At 42.4% G+C, this 24,210-nt stretch overlaps 1 protein-coding gene across 1 annotated transcript in view; it reads left to right on the forward strand.

Moving 5' to 3' along the window:
* Positions 1 to 24,210, forward strand: part of LOC137424370 (rho guanine nucleotide exchange factor 17) — a 375,708-nt gene that overhangs the window by 22,681 nt on the left and 328,817 nt on the right. The window contains exon 2 of the mRNA XM_078775397.1: positions 12,758 to 12,835. Coding sequence (XP_078631523.1) covers positions 12,758 to 12,835 — 78 coding nt within the window. The remainder of the gene's footprint in view (positions 1 to 12,757; positions 12,836 to 24,210) is intronic.

The raw sequence follows: 24,210 nt of genomic DNA on the forward strand, positions 1-24,210 counted from the left end.
TTGTAGCGGGTCGTCCTCTTGAGTATATTGATGTCGGTTGTAGGGGGTCGTCCTCTTGAGTATATCGATGTAGGTTGTAGCGGGTCGTCCTCTTGAGTATATGGATGTAGGTTGTAGCGGGTCGTCCTCTTGAGTATATCGATGTAGGTTGTAGCGGGTCGTCCTCTTGAGTATATCGATGTAGGTTGTAGCGGGTCGTCCTCTTGAGTATATCGATGTAGGTTGTAGCGGGTCGTCCTCTTGAGTATATCGATGTAGGTTGTTGGGGGTCGTCCTCTTGAGTATATCGATGTAGGTTGTTGGGGGTCGTCCTCTTGAGTATATCGACGTAGGTTGTAGTGGGTCGTCCTCTTGAGTATGTCGATGTAGGTTGTAGCGGGTCGTCCTCTTGAGTATATCGATGTAGGTTGTTGGGGGTCGTCCTCTTGAGTATATCGATGTAGGTTGTAGTGGGTCGTCCTCTTGAGTATGTCGATGTAGGTTGTAGCGGGTCGTCCTCTTGAGTATGTCGATGTAGGTTGTAGCGGGTCGTCCTCTTGACTATGTCGATGTAGGTTGTGGCGGGTCGTCCTCTTGAGTATATCGATGTCGGTTGTAGCGGGTCGTCATCTTGAGCATATTGATGTCAGTTGTAATGGGTCATCATCTTGAGTATATCGATGTCGGTTGTAGGGGGTCGTCATCTTGAGTATATCGATGTCAGTTTTAGTGGGTCGTCATCTTGAGTATATCGATGTCAGTTGTAGTGGGTCGTCCTCTTGAGTATGTCGATGTAGGTTGTAGGGGGTCATCATCTTGAGTATATCGATGTCGGTTGTAGTGGGTCGTCATCTTGAGTATATCGATGTCGGTTGTAGCGGGTCGTCCTCTTGAGTATATCGATGTCTGTTGTAGTGGGTCGTGATCTTGAGCATATCGATGTCGGTTGTAGCAGGTCGGCCTCTTGAGTATATCGATGTCGGTTGTAGCGGGTCGTCCTCTTGAGCATATCGATGTCAGTTGTAATGGGTCGTCATCTTGAGTATATCGATGTAGGTTGTAGCGGGTCGTCCTCTTGAGTATATCGATGTAGGTTGTTGGGGGTCGTCCTCTTGAGTATATCGATGTAGGTTGTTGGGGGTCGTCCTCTTGAGTATATCGATGTAGGTTGTAGTGGGTCGTCCTCTTGAGTATGTCGATGTAGGTTGTAGCGGGTCGTCCTCTTGAGTATGTTGATGTAGGTTGTAGTGGGTCGTCCTCTTGAGTATATCGATGTCAATTGTAGGGGGTCGTCCTCTTGAGTATATCGATGTAGGTTGTAGCGGGTCGTCCTCTTGACTATGTCGATGTAGGTTGTGGCGGGTCGTCCTCTTGAGTATATCGATGTCGGTTGTAGCGGGTCGTCATCTTGAGCATATTGATGTCAGTTGTAATGGGTCGTCATCTTGAGTATATCGATGTCGGTTGTAGGGGGTCGTCATCTTGAGTATATCGATGTCAGTTGTAGTGGGTCGTCATCTTGAGTATATCGATGTCAGTTGTAGTGGGTCGTCCTCTTGAGTATGTCGATGTAGGTTGTAGGGGGTCATCATCTTGAGTATATCGATGTCGGTTGTAGTGGGTCGTCATCTTGAGTATATCGATGTCGGTTGTAGCGGGTCGTCCTCTTGAGTATATCGATGTCGGTTGTAGCGGGTCGTCCTCTTGAGCGGTGTCCCTGAGAAGGTTCCCAGAAAAGTACCATCTTGGCCATCTTTTGATCACTTCCCCAACATTGCCCACAAGAAAATCAATTCCATAACTATTTAGGATTACTTTGGAACTCACTTAAGTTAGGAAAGTTACTGTTTTTAAGGATGTTATTAAGGACACAAACAACAGGCATGAAGAGCTAATGTAATGTGTTGGATGTGGTGATGTAATAGACACTGGGTAAAATGGCGGAAAAATCCAGAATTAATTCATTTATACACATCTCTTTAAAGGTTAATCTAATTGTACACCGCTCCTTTCCTATGCCATATCCAGGCATTGCAAATCGTCATTGCCGGGCACCGAAGGGGACTCGGCAGTGACGCACGCTGAAAGAGAGTACTCAGTTTTCACTCTGGTTGTTTGTTTTCTTGCTTTCTTTCTTACTTGTTTGTTTGTTTGTTTGTCCGGGCGATATCTCAGCCATCCTTTGAGCTAGGAAGCTGAAATTTCGGCACAATAGTGAGCAGGTCCTTTGTCAAAAACTGTATTTTGTTTTTTGATTAATCAATTAATTGATGAGTTATTTAATTATTAGCGATTAATTAAGTACTTATTTAATTAATTAAATTTAATTTCTCTTCTGACCATTAACTCAGGCACCTTTTGAGTTAGGAAGCTGATATTTGGACATGCCAATGACCAGGTGATTTGGATGCAAAGGCTATTTTTGATTTATTAATTAATCAATTAATCAATGAATCGATTAATTATTTAATTATTTGATAAATGACAAAAAATTTTTTTTTTTTAAAGTTGCACATTCTGATGAAATGGTGGTGGTTTATGTGTTCTCTGACCGAATTGATTAATAATTTAATTTTTTTATGATTATTATTTATTTATTTTCATTATTAATCATTTATTTATCTTCTTTCTCATTTGGCCAATATCTCAGGCACCTTTTGAGCTGGGAAGCTAATATTTGGACATGACAGTCACCAAGTGATGTGGCTATCAAGGATATTTTTGATTAATTGATTAATCATTTAATCGATTCATTATTTATTGATTAATCGATGAAATACTTATTGATTAATCAATTAATTATTTAATTTTTTATTAATGACTTATTTGATTAAATTTCTAAAAGATACATCTTCGGATGAAGCACGAGTGGTTTTGTTATGGTATTAGCCAATTGATTAACAAAATATTTTGTGATAATCTTTTATTGATTTTAATTATACAATTAATCAATCAATTAGTGTACACCTCTCCCTCCCAATGCAGCCTCTATGAGCTGCACTGCGGTATTTCCGGGCGCCATAGGCGCCCCTGCAATGCCGTGCTGTAGGATATTTAATTAATTGGCATGGGGGCGGTGTACTTTGAATGTATGTGTACTTGTTTTCTTGTTTGTTTGTCCGGACGATATCTCAGCCATCCTTTGAGCTAGGAAGCTGAAATTTCGGCACAATAGTCAGCAAGTCCTTTGTCAAAAACTGTATTTTTTGTTTTTTGAATAATCAATTAATTGAGTTATTTAATTATTAGCGATTAATTAAGTACTTATTTAATTAATTAGATTTCATTTCTCTTCTGACCATTAACTCGGGCACCTTTTGAGTTAGGAAGCTGATATTTGGACATTCCAATGACCAGGTGATTTGGCTGCAAAGGCTATTTTTGATTTATCAATTAATCAATTAATCAATTAATTATTTAATTATTCGATTAATGACTAAACATTTTTTTTTTTTTTTTTAGTTACAGATTCTGATGAAATGGTGGTGGTTTATGTGTTCTCTGACCGAATTGATTAATAATTTAATTTTTTCATGATTATTATTTATTTATTTTCATTATTAATCATTTATTTATTTTCTTTCTCATTTGGCCAACATCTCAGGCACCTTTTGAGCTCGGAAGCTAATATTTGGACATGAGTGACCAAGTGATGTGGCTATCAAGGATATTTTTGATTTATTGATTAATCATTTCATCGATTAATTATTTATTAACAATAAATTAACGATTAATTACAATTAATTGATTAATCAATAAATAATTATTTATTGATTAATCAATTAATTGTTAAATTTTTTATTAATGAGTTATTTAATTAAATTCCTAAAAGATACTTCTTCGGATGAAGCACTAGTGGTTTAGTTATGCTATTAGCCAATTGATTATGAAAATATTTTGTGATAATCTTTTATTGATTTTAATGAAACAATTAATCAATCAATTAGTGTACTCCTCTCCCTCCCAATGCAGCCTCAATGAGCTGCACTGCGGTATTGCCGGGCGCCGGAGGCGCCCCGGCAATGCCGCGCTGTAGGATATTTAATTATTTGGCATGGGGGCGGTGTACTTTGAATGTATGTGTACTTGTTTTCTTGCTTTCTTGTTGTACACCGCTCCTTTCCTATGCCATCTCCAGACATTGCAAATCGTCATTGCCGGGCACCGAAGGGGGCTCGGCAGTGACGCACGCTGAAAGAGAGTACTCAGTTTTCACTCTGGTTGTTTGTTTGTTTGTTTTCTTGTTTTCTTGCTTGTTTGTCCGGGCGATATCTCAGCCATCCTTTGAGCTTGGAAGCTGAAATTTCGGCACAATAGTGAGCAGGTCCTTTGTCAAAAACTGTATTTTTTTTTTGATTAATCAATAAATTGAGGAGTTATTTAATTATTAGCGATTAATTAAGTACTTATTTAATTAATCAAATTTCCTTTCTCTTCTGACCATTAACTCAGGCACCTTTTGAGTTAGGAAGCTGATATTTGGACATGCCAATGACCAGGTGATTTGGCTGCAAAGGATATTTTTGATTTATTAATGAATCAATTAATCGATTAATTATTTAATTATTCGATTAATGACAAAAAATTTTTTTTTTTTTAAATTACAGATTCTGATGAAATAGTGGTAGTTTATGTGTTCTCTGACCAAATTGATTAATAATTTAATTTTTTTATGATTATTATTTATTTATTTTCATTATTAATCATTTATTTATTTTCTTTCTCATTTGGCCAATATCTCAGGCACCTTTTGAGCTGGGAAGATAATATTTGGACATGAGTGACCAAGTGATGTGGCTCTCAAGGATATTTTTGATTTATTGATTAATCATTTCATCTATTAATTATTTATTGATTAATCGATTAATTATTTATTGAGTAATCAATTAATTATTTAATTTTTTATAAATGACTTATTTAATTAAATTTCTAAAAGATACATCTTCGGATGAAGCACTAGTGGTTTAGTTATGTGATTAGCCAATTGATTATGAAAATATTTTGTGATAATCTTTTATTGATTTTAATTATACAATTAATCAATCAATTAGTGTACACCTCTCCCTCCCAATGCAGCCTCAATGAGCTGCACTGCGGTATTGCCGGGCGCCGGAGGCGCCCTGGCAATGCCGCGCTGCAGCATATTTAATTATTTGGCATGGGGCGGTGTACTTTGAATGTATTTGTACTTGTTTGTTTTCTTGTTTGTTTGTCCGGGCGATATCTCAGCCATCCTTTGAGCTAGGAAGCTGAAATTTCGGCACAATAGTGAGCAAGTCTTTTGTCAAAAAAGGTATTTTTTGTTTTGATTCTGATGAAATGGTGGTGGTTTATGTGTTCTTTGACCGAATTGATTGATAATTTAATTTTTTCATGATTATTATTTATTTATTTTCATTATTAATCATTTATTTATTTTCTTTCTCATTTGGCCAATATCTCAGGCACCTTTTGAGCTGGGAAGCTAATATTTGGACATGACAGTGACCAAGTGATGTGGCTATCAAGGATATTTTTGATTTATTGATTAATCATTTAATCGATTAATTATTTATTGGTGATTCTGATGTATTTGTACACTGCGGTATTGCGGTATTGCTGGGCGCCAAAGGCGCCCCGGCAATGCCGCGCTGTAGGATATTTAATTATTTGGCAAGGGGGCGGTGTACTTTGAATGTATCTGTACTTGTTGTACACCGCACCTTTCCTCTGCCATCTCCAGGCATTGCAAATCGTCATTGCTGGGCACCGAAGCTCGGCAGTGACGTACGCTGAAAGGGAGTACTCAGTTTTCACTCTGGTTGTTTTCTTTCTTGCTTTCTTGTTTTCTTGTTTGTTTGTCCGGACGATATCTCAGCCATCCTTTGAGCTTGGAAGCTGAAATTTTGGCACAGGAGTGAGCAAGTCCTTTGTCAAAAACAGTGTTTTTTGTTTTTTGATTAATCAATTAATTGAGGAGTTATTTAATTATTAGCGATTAATTAAGTACTTATTTAATTAATTAAATTTCCTTTCTCTTCTGACCATTAACTCAGGCACTTTTTGAGTTAGGAAGCTGATATTTGGATATGCCAATGACCAGGTGATTTGGCTGCAAATGCTATTTGTGATTTATTAATGAATCAATCAATTAATCGATTAATTATTTAATTATTCGATTAATGACTAAAAAAATTTATTTTTTTAAAGTTACAGATTCTGATGAAATGGTGGTGGTTTATGTGTTCTCTGACCGAATTGATTAATAATTTAATTTTTTTATGATTATTATTTATTTATTTTCATAATTAATCATTTATTTATTTTCTTTCTCATTTGGCCAATATCTCAGGCACCTTTTGAGCTCGGAAGCTAATATTTGGACATGAGTGACCAAGTGATGTGGCTATCAAGGATATTTTTGATTTATTGATTAATCAATTAATCAATGAATCGATTAATTATTTAATTATTCGATTCATTACTGATTTTTTTTTCTTTTTCCCAGTTACAGATTCTGATGAAATGGTGGTGGTTTATGTGTTCTCTGACCGAATTGATTAATAATTTAATTTTTTAATGATTATTATTTATTTATTTTCATTATTAATCATTTATTTATTTTCTTTCTCATTTGGCCAATATCTCAGGCACCTTTTGAGCTGGGAAGCTAATATTTGGACATGACAGTGACCAAGTGATGTGGCTATCAAGGATATTTTTGATTTATTGATTAATCATTTAATCGATTAATTATTTATTGGTGAATCAATTCATTATTTACTTTTTTATTAATGACTTATTTAATTAAATTTCGAAAAGATACATCTTCGGATGAAGCACGAGTGGTTTAGTTATGCTCCTAGCCAATTGATTAAGAAAATAATTTGTGATAATCTTTTATTGATTTTAATTATACAATTAATCAATGAATTAGCGTACACCTCTTCCTCCCAAAGCAGCCTCTATGAGCTGCACTGCGGTATTGCCGGGCGCCTGAGGCGCCCCGGCAATGCCGCGCTGTAGGATATTTAATTATTTGGCAAGGGGGCGGTGTACTTTGAATGTATCTGTACTTGTTGTACACCGCTCCTTTCCTATGCCATCTCCAGGCATTGCAAATCGTCATTGCTGGGCACCGAAGGGGGCTCGGCAGTGACGCACGCTGAAAGAGAGTACTCAGTTTTCACCCTGGTTGTTTGTTTTCTTGCTTTCTTGTTTGTTTTCTTGTTTTCTTGCTTTCTTTCTTTCTTGTTTGTTTGGTTGTCCGGGTGATATCTCAGCCATCCTTTGAGCTAGGAAGCTGAAATTTCGGCACAGTAGTGAGCAAGTCCTTTGTCAAAAACTGTATTTTTTGTTTTTTGATTAATCAATAAATTGAGGAGTTATTTAATTATTAGCGATTAATTAAGTACTTATTTAATTAATCAAATTTCCTTTCTCTTCTGACCATTAACTCAGGCACCTTTTGAGTTAGGAAGCTGTTATTTGGACATGCCAATGACCAGGTGATTTGGCTGCAAAATCTATTTTTGATTTATTAATTAATCAATTAATCGATTAATTATTTAATTATTCGATTAATGACAATTTTTTTTTTTTTTTTTAAAGTTACAGATTCTGATGAAATGGTGGTTTATGTGTTCTCTGACCGAATTGATTAATAATTTAATTTTTTAATGATTATTTATTTATTTTCATTATAAATCATTTATTTATTTTGTTTCTCATTTGGCCAATATCTCAGGCACCTTTTGAGCTCGGAAGCTAATATTTGGACATGACAGTGACCAAGTGATGTGGCTATCAAGGATATTTTTGATTTATTGATTAATCATTTAATCGATTAATTATTGATTAATCGATTAATTATTTATTGATTAATCAATTAATTATTTAATTATTTATTAACGACTTATTTAATTAAATTTCTAAAAGATACATCTTCGGATGAAGCACGAGTGGTTTAGTTATGCGATTAGCCAATTGATTCAGAAAATATTTGGTGATAATCTTTTATTGATTTAAATGATACAATTAATCAATCAATTTGTGTACACCTCTCCCTCTCAATGCAGCCTATACGAGCTGCACTGCGGTATTGCCGGGCGCCGGAGGCGCCCCGGCAATGCCGCGCTGCAGCATATTTAATTATTTGGCATGGGGCGGTGTACTTTGAATGTATTTGTTCTTGTTTTCTTGCTTTCTTTCTTGTTTGTTTGGTTGTCTGGGCGATATCTCAGCCATCCTTTGAGCTAGGAAGCTGAAATTTTGGCACAATAGTGAGCAAGTGCTTTGTCAAAAACGGTATTTTTTGTTTTTTGATTTATCAATAAATTGAGGAGTTATTTAATTATTAGCGATTAATTAAGTACTTATTTAATTAATCAAATTTCCTTTCTCTTCTGACCATTAACTCAGGCACCTTTTGAGTTAGGAAGCTGTTATTTGGACATGCCAATGACCAGGTGATTTGGCTGCAAACGCTATTTTTGATTTATTAATTTATCAATTAATCGATTAATTATTTAATTATTCGATTAATGACTAAATTTTTTTATTTTTTTTAAGTTACAGATTCTGATGAAATGGTGGTGGTTTATGTGTTCTCTGACCGAATTGATTAATAATTTAATTTTTTTATGATTATTATTTATTTATATTCATTATTAATCATTTATTTATTTTCTTTCTCATTTGGCCAATATCTCAGGCACCTTTTGAGCTGGGAAGCTAATATTTGGACAGGACAGTGACCAAGTGATGTGGCTTTCAAGGATATTTTTGATTTATTGATTAATCATTTAATCGATTAATTATTTATTGATTAATCAATTAATTATTTTAAAAATTTTTAATGAGTTATTTAATTAAATTTCTAAAAGATTCATCTTCGGATGAAGCACTAGTGGTTTAGTTATGCTATTAGCCAATTGATTATGAAAATATTTTGTGATAATCTTTTATTGATTTTAATTATACAATTAATCAATCAATTAGTGTACACCTCTCACTCCCAATGCAGCCTCTATGAGCTGCACTGCGGTATTGCCGGGTGCCGGAGGCGCCCCGGCAATGCCGCACTGTAGAATATTTAATTATTTGGCATGGGGGCGGTGTACTTTGAATGTATCTGTACTTGTTTTTGATTTATTCATTAATCAATGAATCGATTAATTACTAATTTTTTTAAAAAAAATTCAGTTACAGATTCTGATGAAATGGTGGTGGTTTATGTGTTCTGTGACCGAATTGATTAATAATTTAATTTTTTAATGGTCATTATTTATTTATTTTCATTATTAATCATTTATTTATTTTCCTTCTCATTTGGCCAATATCTCAGGCACCTTTTCAGCTGGAAAGCTAATATTTGGACATGCCTGTGACCAAGTGATGTGGCTATCAAGGATATTTTTGATTTATTGATTAATCATTTAATGGATTAATTATTTATTGATTAATTGATGAATTATTTTTTGATTAATCAATTAATTATTTATTTTTTATTAATGACTTATTTAATTAAATTTCTAAAAGATACATCTTCGGATGAAGCACTAGTGGTTTAGTTATGCTATTAGCCAATTGATTAAGAAAATATTTTGTGATAATCTTTTATTGATTTTAATTATACAATTAATCAATCAATTATTGTACACCTCTCCCTCCCAATGCAGTCTCTTTGAGCTGCACTGCGGTATTGCCGGGCGCCACAGGCGCCCCTGCAATGCCGTGCTGTAGGATATTTAATTAATTGGCACGGGGGCATTGTACTTTGAATGTATCTGTACTTGTTTTTTATTTTGTTCATTCAGAACATTTTTTCTAATGCTCAGGAGTGCCAGGAAGCAATATCTCTCTACTCTCAAGACTGAACTCTGAAACCTGTCTCCCACTTCCAAATCCTGGTGGCGTCTAGTCAAATCTGTTTCTTGTGTTTGTTCCTGCTCCACCCCCTCCCTTACCTCTAATGGCTCCACAGCTTACACCACACGTGAAAAATCCGAATGTCTCAACGCTGTGTTTGCCTCAAAATCTTGTGTCCCAAACCCATCTCTCTTTGTACCCACCATACCCAGGCGTACCCAGCTGCTCCTGAACTCTGTGTCCTTCTCTCCTGACAAGGTGGAGAAGTTTCTGTCAATCTCGACTCTGATTCTGCAACTGGACCAGACGGCATCAGCCCACGGGTCCTAAAATCCTGCTCTGCCGCTCTATCTCACCCTCTCTCTGTTCTCTTCACCCTCTCTTTTGCTCAAGGTCATCTGCCATCTGCTTGGAAATCAGCCAGCATTACCACTTTACACAAAAAGGTGCAAAAACAGATCCTTTCAACTTCAGATCAATCAGCCCACTTCCAATAATCAGCAAGGTCATGGAATCAATCATCGCATCTGACATAAAATCCTTCCCTTCTCAAATGGCTTGATCTTGGATCATTAATTTGGATTCAGACCAGGTCACTCTTCACTGGACATGCTGCTTCTGCTGTCTCAACAATGGATGGAGGGCCTCAATGTTAAAGAGGAAATTAGAGCTGTCTCACTTGACATATCACGTGCCTTCGATGCGGTCTGGCACCCCGCTCTGCTCACCAAACTCTCCTCCTATGGTATCCATGGACACCTCCACGCATGGCTTGCGGACTTCCTCTCTGGTCATCGTCAACGTGTGGCCCTGAATGTTTTTCTCTCATCTCCACTGCCTGTTCAGGCTGGAGTTCCCCAAGGCAGTGTTCTGTGCCCTGTGCTTTTTCTGATCTTCATCAATGATCTCTCCGACTCTCTGGAAAATCCTCTCTCTCTCTTTGCTGATGACTCCACTCTCTGCCGCTTCATACCTCGTCCCTCAGATCTGTAGTCTGTGGCCTCCTCACTCTCTGCAGACCTGGACAAAATCACAGACTGGTCAAACAAGTGGAACATGTCTTTCAATCCGGACAAATCTCGCACTCTTACTCTGGCTCTACGAATAGACCGACTGGACAACCCTCCCGTCTACTTTCTCAGCAATCCTCTCCAAGAAGTTCTGTCTCTCAAGCTTTTGGGTCTCACTGTCTGCCATGATCTTTCCTGGGAAAACCACATTTCCAAGCTGGCCTCCAAAGCCAGTTGCTGACTGGACATCCTCCATCATGCGAAGCCCTTCCTTGGCACACCTGAGCTCCTCACAACATACAAGGCTTTCATCCGCAGCTCAATGGAATACTGCTCTCCCCCCTGGGCTGGTGCTGCTGCCTCTCACCAAGCTCGGCTTCACGCTGTTGAAACCAACGCATTCAGAATCATTGGAATCTCCCGCGATGAAGCTAACTCCGAGGGTCTTTCACTCTCTCACCGCAGGCAGGTTGGTGGTCTTTCCGTCTTCTACCGACTCCTCTCTGGCCTTGCCCCCCCAGCTCTCTCTGGGCTCTGCCCCCCAAATATTCCTGCAGGTCACGCAAGATCTGCCAGCAACCCTCTTCTGGTGAAACTGCCAAAATCAAGACTCTCTGTTCACCTTCACTATTTCATTCCACTTTTCTCCTGCCTCTGGAACAAACTCCCTCACTCTATTCAATCCCACTCCCCCCTCCAGGTCTTTAAAACAGCTGTTCACCACCATTTCTTATCTTCCCCCATCCAAAACCTTGATCTTTTCTACCCCCGTTAATTCACCCCAGATCCACTTTTTTTTAAATGCCGACTTCTTTCCTGGAAGTTGTAGCAGTGTCCATGTGTTTTATACCTCTCCCATCCTCCCTGCCCCCCTGCCTTCACAACCTCCTCCCCCCAAGCCTTCTCCTTCCCACAGATCTCCTGATGTCCCTGTTCTCTGCTGTCGTACTTGTGTGCTTCCCTCTCTTTCCCCATCTTGTCTCCCGCTCCCTTTATGATATGTTTTATGTGTGTTTTTTGTGTGATTAATATTCTCTCTTGCACGAGCCTCGATCTTGTATACAAAAAAAAACAAAAAAAATGCTTTGCAAACTTTATCTCCATTGGAAATAAATCGTTGGAAATTTGTTTTCAGATCTGGGAATCAATCAATCAATAAATCAATCAACAACAGCAATGCAGTTTTCAAAGATTACTAGAGAAGGCTCATCATGAGGATTTTGGAGAATTTCCATTTGTTAAAGAAGCGAATTGGAAAGTATTTTCCAGAATTAGGATGCGTGCAAATTAAGTTTGTCAGTCCGTCGATGAGCGGTGTATTTTGGCACCGTTTCAGTGCGTTGTTTTGTTGTGACATCCGCAGCGGAAAGCGTTTTCCGGAAGCACCATTGTTTTTGTGTATGTGCGTCTTGTGGCGAGAATAGCAGCATCCGGGTTGTTATCACAGCTGGCCAGGATCAAATCCTGCGGAATAGCACAACATTTACCTGGTGAACAGGAGCAGCCAGGGAAACCTTGCAGTGAAATGGTACAAACATATACCTGGTGAACAGGAGCAACCAGTGTAACCTTGCAGTGAAATGGTACAAACATATACCTGGTGAACAGGAGCAACCAGTGTAACCTTGCAGTGAAATGGTACAAACATATACCTGGTGAACAGGAGCAACCAGTGTAACCTTGCAGTGAAATGGTACAAACATCTACCAGGTGGACAGGAAGGAGCAGCCAGTGTAACCTTACAGTGAAATAGGACAGATTTGGTCGAGAAGGGCTTGGATTTCAGAGCGCAACAAGTGTCGTGCAAGAAAGCCTGGGTTATTGCCAGGTGAATTTAGCAAAAATGTTTCCTTTTTTAAAAGGACATTTTCATATTCCAGGTGTTTGCAAGTGACCTTGGGCTCTGTTTGTTCCTTCAGGATATGAGAAGACACGTGGCCCTGAATCTTTTAGACACCGAGCAGTCGTATGTGGACTCTTTACGGACTTTGGTTCAGGTGAGATTTCCTCTTATTTTCAGCAACAGGTGAGATTTCCTGTTATTTTCCTCATGTTCTGATTTCATTTGCACTCGTTCTATGAATCCACTTTTTAAAATATAATTTCTGACATTGTCATTTCCGGGCAACTTTGCTTTTGTTCCAAACCAATGACCACGACATCTGCTTTTTCATTTTTATTTTTCTGCCTGTGTTCGTGCCTTTCTGTTGCTTTTCTTCCTGTATAGGTTGCATTTCCAAGTTGGCACCGAAGCAAACCTGCTCATACCTTGGCTGGGATTATGCTCAGGATATACTGCAATCCTAATACCTCTGAGGGGAATATTTTTCCACTACACATGATATATATGTATACATGAATGAAAATGAATGAATGATCGTTTTAAGGCCATTTATATATACAGTATATGTACAGTCACGTGAAAAAGTAAGTACACCCCATGTAAAGTTTGACTTTTTCAACATATTTCAACATACAGCTATTTGATCTTCATATCAACAATATTGACAGATAAAGGTGATATAATATAACAAATATCATGAAACATTTACATTTTGTAGTCCATTGTATAATTTAAATAAACATAAATGCAAATTTCGCATGTGGAAAAAGTAAGTACACCCTTGGCTCTAATAGGTGGTATTGCCCCCTTTGGCAGAAACAACCTCAAGGAGGGGTTTCTTATAACTGTCTACCAGTCTCTGATATCGACTGGGAGAAATTCTTGGGGTTTTTGGGGAGAGGTTTCTTGCATGCACAGCTCGTTTCAAATCCCCCCACAACACCTCGATGGGATTTAGATCCGGGCTTTGACTTGGCCATTCCAGAACCATCCATTTCTTTCTTTTCAGCCATTCCTTGGTGGATTTCCTGATATGTTTAGGGTCATTGTCATGTTGCAAGGTCCACCTTCGGTTGAGCTTCAACTTTCCGACAGATGGCCTCACATTATTCTCAAGCACCCTCTGGTACAATGAAGAATTCATAGTGGATTCTATGATGGTGAGCTGCCCAGGCCCTGATGCAGCAAAGCTGCCCCAAACCATAATATTGTTGCGGATATGAGGACTGTATTTTTTTTTGATTGTGTGTATTATTATTATTATTGTTATTATTAGTCTGCGCCTCCTGCCTCCGGAGCTGTGTAAAGGTCAAAGGGCGTCCCATAATTAGTCCATAAAGCATCCACACCACAGCCAATCATAGAATACCCCTGTTCAATAGTTATATCTTATTATGTGTTTTAGGGTAAGGCTGTGTCTCCCATTAATTGAAATACTCCATTGCACCAGTGAAAGAGATAGATTCCCTTCATTCCCACTCCCAAATCTTCCATTCCCCCTTTTCGTCAATTTCCAACTGCATTTTGGGCGGTTTTCTCTTCATCCACCATTGGCCACGAGGCAGGGTTGGGGAAGAAAGGCGGGTCCCCACCTCGTCATAGAGGGGAGGAGTGAGTCAGCCCCACTCAACCAACCACGAACAAGGGGTTGGACTTGGAGAGGGTGTGGAGAGAAACATCGAGGAGGTTCGCGAAGGTTGAGGGGTGGGGCCTATATAACCCGCAGGCAGGGCGTTCCCAAGGCAGAAGAGAGATGAGCCTTTACCAAGAGAAGAGAGATGAGCCTTTACCGAGAGAAGAGAGATGAGCCTTTACCGAGAGACTAGAGGGAGCCCAAGGAGTTGAGTCCAACCAAGAAGTCCAGAGTTGAACTGCAGCTCGAGCCACCGCAACTGCATTTGCTGCAGCTGGAGCCACCGAAACTGCAGCCACAGCAGCGTGAGGCCTGGACGGCAGTTTGGAGCAGGGCTGCGGAGGAGCGGCAGCTGCCAACGAGTCAATCGTGCTGAAGGACCAGTGGACCTCCCTATCCCGCCAGCCATCCATCTCCCGCCAGTCCTATCATCATTCCCCGAGTGAGTTTGTCCTTGTTTGTTCTGTCCCTGGGTTAATTAAGACTGTAGGTAAGCTAGCGTTGCACTGTGTATCTAATCTCGTCTGTAAATAAACGTGACTGCTTTCTTCCTACTCATATGTGTAAATAATAAATCCAATTCCTCTTCTGTACGTCTTCTTCCTCTTTGTATTCGGTCGCTTTAGAGTTTTCCCGATTGAATAGCGGTGGCGCGATCCGGCCAAAGTTTGGGGCAAATCGGGTATTAGTCGGGGAATAACTGTTCGGTCGCGGTTACACCACCGCTCGGTCAAAATAACATCTTTAACCGTGTCCGTAACAATTGGTGTCTGGGAGTGAGATACGGACCCGAAGCGCGCTTAACGCGCTCAAAATTACAAGCTGCTGAAAAATTGTGTTTTCAAAGAAAAACCCGAATTTTGAAATCGCGCCATGGCTGGTCAAGGCGATCGGATGCCGGTGGGTGAGCTAGAGGAGGGGTTAGGAGTAACCCAGGATCAGAGGGACGAAGTAGAGGAGAACATTGGCAATATGGTTGAGGGAGTATCAGACGCACAAAATGGCGTCCTCACGCACGTGGGTGTAGCGGCACCAAATTTTGCCGTGCCCGCGACCGTAGCAGCGCCACTGGTGGATTGGAATCTTTTTATGATCCAAATGAAGGCCCTTATGGATGCTCAGAGTGAGCAAATGGGGAACCGGATGGAGGCTCAGAGTGAGCAAATGGGGGCAATGAGGGGCGAAATGGGGGGCAAAATGGGTGAAATGGGGGGCAAAATGGGAGAAATGGGGGAATGGCTAGAAGCTAAATTTGAGGGGTTCGACAACGGGATAAAAGAGGTAAAGAATGGGTTAACGGGGGTGGAAAATAGAATGGCTGCCCAGGAGAATCAGTTAGAGGGGGTGAAAAATGGGTTAATGGGGTTAGAAAATAGGATGGAAGACAAATTGCGGGAAATAGGGGAGCAATCCGCCCGGGAAATCGAACAGATGGGGAACCAGATGGAGGAGATGAAGGAGGAGATATGACGAGGTGTAAGTGAGGAGGTCTCGGGGGTACGCGAGGAGGTAAAGCGAGGCGAAAAGGGTATAGAGAAAGAGGTGAGGAATAATACGGCTAGGTTACAAGGGGGCATAGAGGACCTGACGGAGGAGGTGGAACAGCTGGCGGAGGGACAAAAAGAACTAGTGGAGCAGGTACAAAAGAACACGGCGGTACTAGGAGGGTTAAAGGCGACACAAAAAGAAATAAAAAATGACAATAGCGACACAGAGGCAATGTCAGATGGTACGTGAGGGACTGACAACGAGGTTGGACGAGGTGACAGAGGTAATGGAAACGAACGACCGGCAGGTGAGGACGCACATAGAGACGGTCACGGTAGCCTTAGAGGACGAACTTGAGGAGACGCACCGGGAAATAAAAGAGGTGAAGCAAAAATTAGAGGAAGTGGAAGAAGAGGTGAGTGAAATTAAGAAGAGACGGACAGAAACTAAAAGAGAAATCCAGGAGGAGGTGATGGAATATGTGCAAGGTCGGTGCTCAACTCATGATGTGCTGCTCACTAACCAAATACAGAGTTTGCAGGTGGCAGAAGAGGTGCGACGAAGAGGTGCCAAGGTGAGTGGCGATATAATCGGAAATGTACATGATGTGAGGGGAGCTTCAGTCGGCTTGGGGGTTGTTGTGGACCCGGGTGTTCGTGAGAGGCCGTTGGTGAAGTGTGCGATAGGACTGGTGTGCGAAAAACGAGGTGTGCGAAGAAAAGGTGCGCGCCGAGGAAAGAGTGCGCTGTCGAGAGTGAGTCGGTCGTAGCGCGTGTGCGAGGGAGCACATGGAAGCGCGTAGTGAGGAGTGTTACAGAGGATGTAACGGAAGCATGCACGCCTGTGGTGAGTGTTACGGAGGGTGTAAAGGGAGAGTGTGCGCGAGAAAGGTGTGTAACGGACGGGTGCATGGGGAAGGAGTGCGCTGTCAAAAGTAAGGGAGAATGCACACCTGTGGTGAGTGTTACAGAGGATGTAACGAGAAAGTGTACGCCTGTGGTGAGTGTTACGGCGGAAGTAATGGGAGAGTGTGCGCAAGAGGATGCGCGAGAAAGGTGTGTAACGGACAGGTGCATGAGGAAAGAGTGCGCTGTCGAGAGTAAGGGTGAGTGCGCTGTCAAGAGTGGAGGTGAAAGTAGTGAGAGTGACACGGAGCGTGAGTTGGTTGTGACAGGTGAGCGAGGATGTACACCTGGAATGGAAGGATGCACACCTGGAATGGTAGAGCGTGTGTGGGAATGCACACTTGAGATGGTCGTGAGGCACGTGGTTGGGTGTGCGAGTGAGAGCACACCTGTGATTGTCACAGAGGAGGTGACCGAGAAGGGGGCGCGAAGAGGTGTGTTGGTGAGGTGTGCGAGCGACGAATGTGTGCCAAGGTGTTCGGTGGTCAGGTGTGTGACCAAGTCTGTGAGCGGAATGAGTGTACCGAGGTGTGTAAGAGAAGGTACGACGAGGAGCATGGGAACAGCTGGATGTATGAGCAAGAAAGGGGTAGCGTATGCGTGTAAGCATGCAGGTGAGGCATCGACGGTAACCGGGTTAGCGGTTAGAGCGACTTATAGCCGAATCGGGCCCTCAGTGCGTGCCGGGCTTCGCGTGCCGCGAGAACCAGCGGGGATCCGAAGCACGGCGGGTTCGAAAGGACCGCCGTACATGATCCACGCTGGGCCGTGCTGGGAACGGCCGCGTCCGTGCTCCGCTAAGCGGAGCGAGCAGCCCGATAGGAAGGGTCGTCATGGCGACCCCTTTTTGTTAAGGCGTTCCGGCAGGTCGAGATCGGGCAATTGGATGGCTCCGCGCCGAGGTGGTGCGTGGGACCTCGTCCTGGGTAAACCTCCTTCCCTGCACCGAATGTCGGACGCATCCAGCTGCCGGCACCAAACAACCCGCATTCATTGCTCGGCTTTACGAAGCCGAGCTTGAAAAGTGAATTGGCGCACCGAGAGGATCTAATAAGTAGACGGGTGATGAGGTTAGTGTTCTGGACCCAAAATTAGAAAAAGGCAAAATTTGATGATTGGTACGGTGATTGGCAGATGATTGGCAAATTTTTGATTGGCTGAAATTTGGTGAGCAAAATTGATAGTGGGACCTCCCCGATGTGGAGGGATGGCCAATCCACCATCCCTCACAGCGGGGGGGCAAAGGAGCACTAGCTTATGGGGTTTATGGCAGTGTAAGCTCGCCGAGGGAGGGTTAGGATATTGTGTGTAGGGACCTAGAAGATGACATTAGGTAACGTTAAGGTTAGTTAGTGACAATGACACCTGTAGTGGGGACGCAGGTAGATTAGAGTGGATGATAATGACGTGGGAGCGCAATAGTTTAAAGGGGCGACTGGGAAGCGCAAGTTTCAGAGGGGAGAAGTTAGATGAGATGATGCCGTGTGTTTGAGGATTGAACAGGTGTGATTGCACAGGTGTGCAACTGAACAGGTGTGTGGAGCAGTGTATGAGGGAGAGAAGGTGATGTGTATTGTGATGACCAAATGGTCCAGGAAGGAAGGAGGGTGCAGGTGGCACCAGGTGATTGCACAGGTGTGCAACAACAGGTGTATGTGGCTATGTGGAATAAATGGTAGTGTGGAATATCTGGAGTATTGGAATGGATGGTAGTGGAGTGAGTATGGTGGAAACTATGGAGTGGAGTGGATGGTGCGAAGGTGTGAATGGGGGAAGAGTGGACCCCCATCACGAATACCCGGGGCGGGTAGTGTAAGTGTTAGGTAGAGGGTATAGGTAAATTGTGGTTGGATATTGGCATCTGTGGTGCGGGTGAGAGAATGGTATTTGGATGGGTGCATTAGTGTTGTGGAAATGGCTGGGCGTGTAGCCTGTTAGTGTGTGTAGTTGGTTTGGGCACTCCACCACTGTGAGGATGTCGGCCAGGTGAGGCCGCAAGTGGGCTCTGGGAGCCGGTAGAGTTGTTGTGAATGGGGCCCGAGGATCCGGAGGACGGACCCGGGTAGACCAGTGCCAGAGGACACCGAGTGAGGTGACAGAGCCAGGAGGGGCCTTCCCCAGTTAGATAGGTTAGGGTGAGGAGCTAGGTAAGCTCGGGTGGCAACTACAGTGGTGGAGGTGTGCAGGTGGGTAGACCTGCTGGGAGAGCTACACGTCGCAGCCCAGAAATTGTGCAAGGGCACCGGGAGATGAATCGGGGGAGTGAGACCCCAAATTGAGAAGCATCACAGTTTGGTCAATGGGAATTGGTTTTTAGAACCCATAGTGTAAATGGCCAATGGATTGGCAGGGAAAGACCCCGGGTAGTGTAACGTGTGTTAAAGTCATTTAGAGGATAGTTAGGATTGGAGTCTCCTTGCACCATCTGCATCCACTCAACTGAGGTGACAGGTACTCCACACCATGCCATGTTTTGATTATTTTTTATGATGCAAATGTTTGGATTGTGAGACGCATCATGACGTGGGTGTGACATTGTGCTTTGTGTTCCATCTCTTCCTCCTTATGAGGATTGATGATGAATTTGGTGATGGCAAATTTTGGCTAGAGGGATTGTGGAGACGAATTTGGTGTAGAAGAAATATGGGGAAGACGTGACAGTAGCGACGAATTTGTAAAGGTGTAGATTTTGTACATATGGGGTAGGGCAAGGGTAGTGTAGGTGACAGGGGGGGGTGACGTATGGTAGGGATGAGCTTTCTCACTTCGCCCTCCGTACGCATTTCGCCTTGCATTGCCTTATTGATGTGTACCCTTGTGACCTTACCCCTCGCTCATTTGTCTTCCCTCTTTTGTCTCCCACATGACCTGTGCGCCATTGGGCGCCGAGGGGAGCGTGCGTGAGTCGGCCATTGTGCGCCCGGAACTCTCAGAACCAGCTGTCTGCATCGATGCACCAGATTATGGACCACATGTCTGTGGCCAAGCACCACTTATGGACCCCATGGGTTGGGGCATGGCCCCTCTGCTGGAACCGGCCATGAGGGCCCGAAATCTTGCTGGCTGACCTTGGCCACAGGGCACCGATGCCCCGCAGGTGAACCACACATAGTCGGCCCCTGTGGGCCATAAATAAAATAAAAAAGGACACATTGGGTGCATTTTTCAGTTCAAATAGGCCGCCAGTAAGAAAAGCAATGAAAGAAAGACAACAACTGGAAGACAATAATAATAACCAGCAGAGGGAGCCGAAGAGCAAGAGACCACCTGCAGGGTTAGGGGTTGTTGATTTATTTTTATTATTGAACATGCATTGAACATTGATGAACAGTGATGACTGCACCGATTGGTGCTTGAGGGTGTGTTGGTGCGTTATAGGTGCTGTCATGGTGCATTGATGCAGAGCAGACTGTCTCCCCCCCAGAAAGAACAATTACAGGTCCTGGGTTAGTTTTGTAAATAAAAGCAGAGTCATTGTAAATAATGCTCCCCACCGTCAGTGTGTAGTTTGAAGACCATTCCGCAATTCGGTTAACTGTGGGCGTAAGTCTGTTAGGCAGGGTGCAATGGAGCAGCGGGACACATTTATTTATGTTTTAAAACTGTCGCACTCAGGGTCAGGTTAAAAGTAGAGGGAACTACACCTACGTGTCACACTAAATAAAAGTTGTAGGCCCGGGCCGTGCCTAAGAGGAGGAGGGTGCAGTGTTGCGGATATGAGGACTGTATTTTTTTTTGATTGTGTGTATTATTATTATTGTTATTATGAGTCGGCGCCTCCTGCCTCCGGAGCTGTGTAAAGGTCAAAGGGCGTCCCATAATTAGTCCATAAAGCATCCACACCACAGCCAATTATAGAATACCCCTGTTCAATAGTTATATCTTATTATGTGTTTTAGGGTAAGGCTGTGTCTCCCATTAATTGAAATACTCCATTGCACCAGTGAAAGAGATAGATTCCCTTCATTCCCACTCCCAAAACTTCCATTCCCCCTTTTCGTCAATTGCCAACTGCATTTTGGGCGGTTTTCTCTTCATCCACCATTGGCCACGAGGCAGGGTTGGGGAAGAAAGGCGGGTCCCCACCTCGTCATAGAGGGGAGGAGTGAGTCAGCCCCACTCAACCAACCACGAACAAGGGGTTGGACTTGGAGAGGGTGTGGAGAGAAACATCGAGGAGGTTCGCGAAGGTTGAGGGGTGGGGCCTATATAACCCGCAGGCAGGGCGTTCCCAAGGCAGAAGAGAGATGAGCCTTTACCGAGAGAAGAGAGATGAGCCTTTACCGAGAGAAGAGAGATGAGCCTTTACCGAGAGACGAGAGGGAGTCCAAGGAGTTGAGTCCAACCAAGAAGTCAAGAGTTGAACTGCAGCTCGAGCCACCGCAACTGCATTTGCTGCAGCTGGAGCCACCGAAACTGCAGCCACAGCAGCGTGAGGCCTGGACGGCAGTTTGGTGCAGGGCCGCGGAGGAGCGGCGGCTGCCAACGAGTCAATCGTGCTGAAGGACCAGTGGACCTCCCTATCCCGCCAGCCATCCATCTCCCGCCAGTCCTATCATCATTCCCCGAGTGAGTTTGTCCTTGTTTGTTCTGTCCCTGGGTTAATTAAGACTGTAGGTAAGCTAGCGTTGCACTGTGTATCTAATCTCGTCTGTAAATAAACGTGACTGCTTTCTTCCTACTCATATGTGTAAATAATAAATCCAATTCCTCTTCTGTACGTCTTCTTCCTCTTTGTATTCGGTCGCTTTAGAGTTTTCCCGATTGAATAGCGGTGGCGCGATCCGGCCAAAGTTTGGGGCAAATCGGGTATTAGTCGGGGAATAACTGTTCGGTCGCGGTTACACCACCGCTCGGTCAAAATAACATCTTTAACCGCGTCCGTAACAATATTTACCCCACCATGCTTTACTGTTGGTATCAGGTTCTTGTGGTCAAATGCTGTCTTTGGTTTTCGCCAAACATGTCTTCTGGTACTGTGGCCAAATAGCTCTACCTTTGACTCATCTGTCCAGAGCACATTGTTCCAGAAGTGCTGGTCTTTGCTTTGGTGTTCATTGGCAAACTTTAGACTTGCCCTGATGTTCTTTCTGGACAGCAAAGGTTTCCTCCTGGCACACCTCCCATATAGATCAAATTTGTGCAGCCTCTTTCTAATGGTAGACTCGTGCACTTTGACATCAATAGTGGCAAGAGCTACCTGTAGGTCCCGTGATGACATTCTGGGGTTCTCCGAGACTTTTTTCAGCATCTTGCGGTCTGCTCTCGGGCTGAACTTGCTGGGGCAGCCTGGCCTGAAAAAGTTGGCAGTTGTTTGGAATCTTCTCCACTTGTAGATGATCTTCTGGACAGTCGAATGATTGATTTCAAATTGTTTGGAGATCTTTTTAAATCCCTTCCCAGACTCGTAGGCATCTATAACCTTTCTGAAGGCCTCAGAGAGCTCTTTTGATCTAGGCATGGTGATGCCGCACACTTCAACAACAAAGAGCAAACCAAACTAAATGTCTGAGGTTTAAATAAGACAGGTTCCTCCAAGATCCTCTCTAACGATGTTCTAATCATTTGCACCTGAGCTGGTGCACCTGATTCTAATTTTAGGTATTTGAAATAGATACATTTTGGGGTGTACTTACTTTTTCCACATGCGAAATTTGCATTTATGTTTATTTAAATTATACAATGAACTACAAAATGTAAATGTTTCATGATATTTGTTATATTAAATCACCTTTATCTATCAATATTGTTGAAATGAAGATCAAATAGCTGTGTTGAAATATGTTGAAAAAGTCAAAACTTTACATGGCGTGTACTTACTTTTTCACGTGACTGTATATATATATAGTACATACAGTTCGCATCAAAAGTCTACACCCCCTTTCAAAATTTTCACCTTTTGTTACCTTATATCCTGGAATTAAATTTCATTATATCAGTCTTTTTCCACCTTTATTTACACATCGTAACCCACAACTTCCAAGTGAAAAACAAATTCTACAAATTTCAGAAAATTAATTGAAAATACAAAACTAGAGTATCTTGGTTGGATAAGTATCCACCCCCCTTATAATAGCTAAAGGGCTTAATGTCATGCTCTCTCGTGACATATATATATATATATATATATATATATATATATATATATATATATATATATATATATATATATATATATATATATATAATATCAAGGCACCTCCTAGCTTTAATGGTGAGCACTCGCCACGAATTATGTCTCACACGGTAAATACCGCATAACCCGCAAGGAACCAACAGCCTGTCTGCCACACAGACCATCGTTCCCACCAGTGCAAACCAAAACCAGGGGGTGCGGTGCGATCGGCGGGGATAATAATCAACGAACATAACAGCGTGACGAGCGCTGTCCCGATCTCCTGTGGACCGAAGTCCTAGACCAAAGCGTCACCTCCGACCCAAAGGGTCTTCTGGAGGCTTCAGCCCGGCCACTCTGTCAACAGACAGAGATTTATTCATATATATATACACATACAGTATACACATATATATATATATATACACATATATATATATATATATATACACATACAGTGAAACCTTGACTTACGAGTTTAATTCGTTCTGTGACCGAGCTCGTAACTCAATTTGCTCGTTTCTCAAATTAAATTTCCCCATTAAAATGCATTGAAATGCTATTAATCCGTTCCAGCCCGCCAAAAACCACACCAATTTTTTTTTAAATATACAGTATATATAAAAATATCTCGCGCTTTATATTTCACCCGTATGCAGCATACAAGTTGGCAGGATGGCCTGGACTGGAGGTACGCACACTTGACTCTAAACTGTCCAGCCTGGGTTTGAATCCCGACCCAGCTATAACCTGTCATGGGTGTTTCACAGGCAGGGTGATTCATCAATGTGTGTACCGCTAAACTGGGCGCCCCGTTTGCGTCCCATTAGTTGTTGGATGTTAAGGATCTGTGTAGTGTTCTGGGCCCTGTGCTATTTCTGGTCTTCATTAATGACCTCATCGAAATGAGGATCTGTGTAGTGTTCTGGTAGTGTTCTGGGCCCTGTGCTATTTTTGGTCTTCATCAATGACCCATCGAAAACCTTGATATTTTCTACCCCCGGTAATTCACCCCAGAGTCCTTGCAGTGTTCATATGTTTTATTCCTCTCCCACCTCCCCCCAAGTCCTCCCGATGTCCCTGCTCTCAAATGTTGTGTTTGTGTCCTTCCCCCTCGCTCCCCATATTGTCTGCCGCTCCCCTTGTTTTTTGTGTTTTGTGTGTCGGTTTGTCTTTTTGTGTGATTAATGTTAGCTCTTTCACGAGCCTCGATCTTGTATACAAAAAAAAAAAAAAAATCACCATGTCTTCCACAAAGAGAAGGCGAGCTATCGCCGGCACTCTGAACAAGCTGTGGCCTGGCATGCTCTTCTCCTCTGCCGTTATATACGTCCTCCTCGGCATCTTTTACCAGAAGAGCCCTGTCTCGTCACAGTTGAAGATTTGCT

Source organism: Myxine glutinosa, chromosome 4, assembly GCF_964187855.1.
Source record: "Myxine glutinosa chromosome 4, kmMyxGlut1.1, whole genome shotgun sequence".
NCBI classification, from domain to species: Eukaryota; Metazoa; Chordata; class Myxini; order Myxiniformes; family Myxinidae; genus Myxine; species Myxine glutinosa.